General features: G+C 67.1%; 1 protein-coding gene across 5 annotated transcripts; it reads right to left on the reverse strand.

Moving 5' to 3' along the window:
* Window positions 1-283: 283 nt before the first annotated feature.
* On the reverse strand, window positions 284-3,862 carry PRKAG1 (protein kinase AMP-activated non-catalytic subunit gamma 1). 5 transcript variants are annotated; one of them, XM_084500207.1, is made up of 12 exons: window positions 3,802-3,846; window positions 3,534-3,606; window positions 2,776-2,879; window positions 2,574-2,655; window positions 2,437-2,495; window positions 2,300-2,345; window positions 2,125-2,179; window positions 1,906-2,032; window positions 1,399-1,564; window positions 1,239-1,276; window positions 1,000-1,146; window positions 284-887 (listed from the first exon to the last, which is right to left on the reverse strand). In XM_084500207.1, the coding sequence occupies exons 1-12, from the start codon at window positions 3,805-3,807 to the stop codon at window positions 783-785; spliced, it is 1,008 nt and encodes a 335-aa protein (XP_084356333.1). In that variant the 5' UTR covers window positions 3,808-3,846; the 3' UTR covers window positions 284-782. The 5 variants fall into 5 exon arrangements, with proteins under 5 accessions (XP_084356333.1, XP_084356336.1, XP_084356332.1 ...); XM_084500210.1 differs by lacking the exon at window positions 3,534-3,606 and having other exon boundaries at window positions 3,802-3,862; XM_084500206.1 differs by having other exon boundaries at window positions 2,437-2,655; window positions 3,802-3,851.
* Between the last annotated feature and the right edge of the window lie 1,634 nt (window positions 3,863-5,496).

Genomic DNA, 5,496 nt, shown 5'->3' on the forward strand with positions numbered 1-5,496 from the left:
CCCTGTGGGGACCCCCGGGGGGTCGCAGCCCCCCGCCGGACTCCGCTGCCTTTCCTCAGTCCCGGTTCCCCCCTTAGCTCAGCGCCGGGAGGGTCCCCGCAGCCTGCCCGCTCCCCGTCCCATCCCCAATCCCGGCCTTTTAGAAAAGCCACGGGCGGAACAAACAGGGATTTAGGGTCTGGGTGAGCTCAGCAGATTCCCCCGAGCCCAGGGAGGGGCTGAACCCCCTTCCCCGGGGCACCCCCTCCGCCGGTGACCCCACAGAGCTCGCAGCGAGGCCGGGTTGGTGCCAGGTCGGTGTTTATTTGCGGGTTCCCCCCGCACACGAGGTGGTGGCAGGTGAAGACACAGCAGTGAGGGGCCCGGGGACAGCCCTGGGCCGGACGGAGCCGAGTGGGGACAATTAACACGGAACAATTAAAACGGAACGGGACAAATCCCTGCGAGGCGGGGGTGACGAGGGTCTGGGAGCCGCTCATGGAACAGCCCCAGCCCACAGCCCTTTCCCAGCCGGGCTCGGTGCCCCGTGGGGAGCACCCCTGGGGGGGCCGGGGGCTGACCCAGCGCCCCCCCGGCACGGCCAACGTGGGCTCAGGGCGCACAGCGAGGCTCCGGGGGGGAGCCAGGGGCTCTCCCTACCCGGGGAGCCCCACGGTGGTGGTTATTGCTGGATGCTGCTGGTGAGTGGGGACCCCCCCGGCCTTCCCCAAGAGCCTGGGGGGGGGCAGGAGAGGAGGGCAGGGGCACCGAGACGGGCTGAGCGCCCCCCCCCCGCCACCACGTCAGGGCTTGGAGCCCTCTGGGAGAACCAGGGCTTGCAGGATGTCTGAGAGAGAGATGATGCCCTTGACCACGTCGCTCTCGTCCACCACCACCAACCGGTGCACCTGGGGGGGACACGGAGGGGCTGAGCTTGGCGCGGGGACCCCCGGGCCCCACCCACCCCAAGCTGGTGCCCGGGGTGGGGTGGGGGGTGGGGAAGGGAAGGGAAGGGGTTACCTCAGCCTCCACCAGGCGGTTGATGATGGTTTCCAGCGTCTCGTGCTTGTAGCACTTGAGGACGCCCTCGAAGTAGTGGGAGCGGTGCTGCAGCGCCCGCGTCACCGTCACGTCCAGGTTGTTGTACGTCTTCTCGGCCGCCAGGTTCTGGGGCAGGGAGAGGTGCTGGGGATGCAGCCGGGCCCCACACGGCCCCCCCCTCACCCCAACCCAGCCTCTACTTCCCTCCCAGTACTCACGATAACGTCGAATTTGGAGTAGATGTCCACCACCCGCCCTAGGAGGGAGAGAAGGAGCCGTGAGAGGCGCGCTCGGGGGCTGGTCCCGCGTGCCAGGGGCCGGTGCCGACCCCGAGGTGACATTTAGGGACAGCCGGCGCGTGCCGTGCCCCCTCCTCACCCGAATCATCGACGACCGGCAGGGCGGACACGCGGTGCTGAACGAAGATGCCCAGCGCCACGTAGATGGGGGTGCTGGTCCGCACCACGGCGATGTTGTCGTAGGTGCCGATCCGCAGCTCCTCCAGCGTCTTGGCCATGAACTCGGGCTTGGGGACCTCCGCTATCTGCAGGGGGGACGGGGAGGGGGGGGACAGTGCTGACGCTGGCTCGGCCCGGCGCGCCCCAGGCCCCGCGGTGCTGCCGGCTCCGGCTGCCCCGGGCCGTGGTCCTAGGAGCGAAACCAGAGAGGGCTGGGTGCGGAGCGCGGCCCCCGGGCGGACACGGCGCAGCGTTGGCGCTAGCAGGGGGGCGGCGGGGTGCCCGTGGCAGCACCTCGAGTACCTCAAGTACCCGCCGCAGGGCACCGGAGCTGCACCCACCTCGGCCTCCCGGAGCCTGCGGCGCCCGGATCTACGCTGCCACTGCCACCGCCGCCGCCACCGTGCGGGGCAGGGCTGGGACTTACGAAGAGTTTGAGGAACTTGAGGATGCGCTTGTGGGTGAGGATGTAGAGCGTGTTCCCGGAGTCGGGGTCGATGACGGGCAGGCGGTGGATCTTGTTGCGGATCAGCGAGGAGACGGCGTCGAAGAGGCTGCGGGTGGGAAGGAGGAGGAGGATGGGGAAGGGGGCTCGCACCCGGGGCCGCCACGAGGTGAGCCCCCTCCCCGCCACGCAGGGGGGTACCTGGCATTGGGGGAGATGCAGACCAGCGGCTTGAAGGAGTCCTGCAGGTAGACTTCTGGGGGGAGAGGAGGTGCTGAGGGGGGCAGCGGCGCCGCGGGACGCAGAGCCACGGGGTTTGGGGTGCCCCAGGCAGGTCTGGGGGGGGGGAAAAGCAGCTGGGGGCAGCCCCCCTCACCTCTCCACGTCTCTATCTTGTGCTCCTCCAGCTCGTAGATCTGCACCTGGGCCCCGGCAGAAAACCCGGGGTTAACCCCGACCCCGGCAGGAGCCAGACCCCAGGTCTGTGGGGACAGAGCCCCGCGTCGGCCCTACCATGGGTGACTTGTAGTAGCGGTGCAGAATGTTGATGAAGTCGGTGATGGTCAGCATGCCTGGGGGGCAGGCGGGGTGAGCAGAGCCCCCCTGCTGCCCCCCCACAACCCCGCAAGCCCCCCGTCCCGCTCGCTCACCCACAAAACTCTGCTTCTTGCTGTCCCACAGCGGGGCAGCCCGCACGCCGTTGGTGACCAGCGCGAAGAAAGCCTTCTTCACCTGCCGTGGGGGGCGTCACGGGGGGGGACGGGGCACCCTCGGGCAGCCCAGAACCCCCGTTCCAGGTCGGAAAACCTTAACGGGGGCAGAGGAACGACCCCAAGCCTGCCCCCGGCCCACCTGCAGGGAAGTGTCGAAGACGACGAGCTTGGAGCTGGTGGGGATGAGGTCGTAGCAGCGGTGGGACTTCATGAAGGCGGTGTAGGCGCCGCGGCGAGGCTCCCCTGGGGACCCGCAGCGTGAGGGGGACACCCCAAACGCAAGGCACCCCAAAACATGAGACACCACAACACCGGGACACCCCAAAAACATGAGAAAACCCGGTAATGGGACAGCCCCAAAAAATGAGACACTGGTAAACAGGACAGCCCCAAAATATGAGAAAATCCCAACACTGGGACACCCCAACACTGGGACACCCCAACAAGAAGACACCCCAATGCCAGGACACCCCATAACATGAGAAACCCCAACACCAGGGCACTAGGACACCCCAACAAGAGGACACCCCAAAACATGAGAAACCCCGACGAGAGGACAGCCTGACACCAGGACACCCCAACGCGAGGACACCCCAAAAGACGAGAAAACCCAATAACGGGACACCCCAAAACGTGAGAAAACCCCAACACCGGGACACCCCAACAAGAGGACACCCCAAAATATGACAAACCCCAACACCGGGACACCCCCAAAGCACGGGACACCCCAACAAGAGGACGCCGGGACACCCCAAAACATGAGACACCCAAAGAGGACACCCCAAGAGACACCGGGACACCCTAAAAGGGGACACCCCAACACCGGGACCCCCCCCCCCACCCCCGTGACCCCCTCCCGGAGCCCAGCGCAAGGCCCGGGGCCAGCCGCGGCGTCACCTTCCAGCCCCGGGGGGCTCTGCTCCGCCGGGCTCCCCGCGGCCGGGCCGGGGCCGGGGCCGGGGCCGGGATCCTGTGGACCGACAAGGACCGGGCCGGGCCCGGCCCCGCTCCCGTTACCGCCGCTCCCGTTACCGGGCGCCCCCCCCCCCGGTCCCTTTAGCCCTCCCCCGGTCCTTTTAGCACCCCCCAGGTCCCTCCAGGCCCCCCCCGGTCCCCTCAGCCCCCCCCCAGCCCCCCCCGGTCCCGTTCCCGGTGCCGCCCCCACCTCCATGGCCCCCTTCTCGCTCCCGTCCCGCCGCCCCACTTCCGCCCGCTTCTCGGCGGCGTCTTCCGCCAGCACTGCCCACGTGACCGGAAGCGCGCCCTGCCCGCGCGGCGACCTTTCCCTCCTCCTCCCCCCCCCCCCCCCCAGCAGGGTCACCGGGAGGGGGCGGGGGGGGGGAACCGGGGGGGGGGGTCCCGGGGGTCCCCCGGGCTGGCCTCGGGGGGGGTGGTCATAAAAACGGGGTGTCCCCCCCTCCCCCCAAACCGGGTGTGTTTGCTCGTTTTTATTTTTATTTTATTATTTTTTTAATAATTTTTAATTATTATTATTGTGTTGTGGTTTTTTTTTTCTTTTTTTTTTCTTTTTTTTTTTTTTTTTTTTTTATACCTTAAAACCTTTTTGCAGCTTTTGACGAGTCGCGGAAGCAGCTTTCAAGAGCGCCCCGGCCCTGCCTGGCCCCCCCCCTGCACCAGCCACGGCCCCCCCCCATGCCCAACACCCCCCCCCCCAAATCCCCCTCCCCCGGTACCGGGAGGGGGCCCCCCCGGACCCCCCCCAACCTTCGCCGCGTGTTTGTGCGTTAAAAAATCCCGGCTCCCCCCGAGCCGTGCGGCCCCCCCGTGCCCCACCGGGGGCCAGGAGGAGGAGGAGGAGGAGGTGGGGGGGGGACACAGCCAGGGACCCCCCCCAGGGTGCTCTGGGGTTGGGGGGGGCACAGCCAAGGACCCCCCCCCAGGGGTGCCAGGGCCGGGGGGCACCGTGTAATGCCCGCTTGCTGCTCCGCTCCCCGAGGCCGCCCTTGCCTGGGGGGGGGGGGGGGGGCTCCCAAATGCCGTGCCCCCCCCCCTCCGTGCGCCCCCTGCAACCCCAATCTCAGCCCAGCAGAGCACAAAGAGCCCCCCCCCGCCCCCCCATCTAGTATATACAATATAAGGTATAAATAGATAAATAACCTGCCCCCCCCCCGTGCCAACAGCGGAGCCCCAGCGGTGGGCGAAGGGGGGGGGGGGCGATCCCCTTTGCCCCCCCTCACCCCCAGCTTTGGGGGGAGCGGGGTCAGTGCCCCCCATCCCCTTTACGCCCCCCCCAAGCCCCCCAACCTTGCACCTTGGCACATCGCACGGCTGAGGGGGGGGGGGTCACAGGAGGGCGGGGGTGCCCCACGTCCCCCCCCCCCCCGGCCACCCCCAGGGGACCCCCCCCGCCAGGGGCCTTCTGCAGCCACAGAGGGGATGGGGACAAAGAGGGGGGGGAGTAGAGAAAGAGGGGGGGCAACGAGAGGTGCTAGGGCACGGCCGCCCCCCGTGGGAGGCTGGGGGGGGGGTGTAGGGGTGTTGGGGGGGGGGGGCTCACATTTAAAAACAACGAAAAATCTAACACTTGAAATGAGGTAGGTTTGGGTGCAGAAGCTCCTTGTGTCTGGCGGGGGCCCTTCGCCGCGCGCGCGCCTTTTCCTCCCGCGTCGCTCCGCTCGCTCCGGGGCTCGTCCGAGACGCACGAAAAAAAAATAATAATAAAACAACAAAAAAAAAAAAAAAAAAAAAAAACAAGAAGAGAGCCAAAAAGAAAAAAAAACGGAAAAAAAGGAAAAAAAAAAAGGACAAAAAAAAAGAAAAAAAGGAACCGAGGCGAGCTCTGGCCGCCGCCGGCGCGCGACGGGGCAGAGCCCGGATTGTCGAGCTCAAGGAGTCTGTG

This window comes from Aythya ferina (assembly GCF_964211825.1).
Source record: "Aythya ferina genome assembly, chromosome: 28".
NCBI lineage: Eukaryota > Metazoa > Chordata > Aves > Anseriformes > Anatidae > Aythya > Aythya ferina.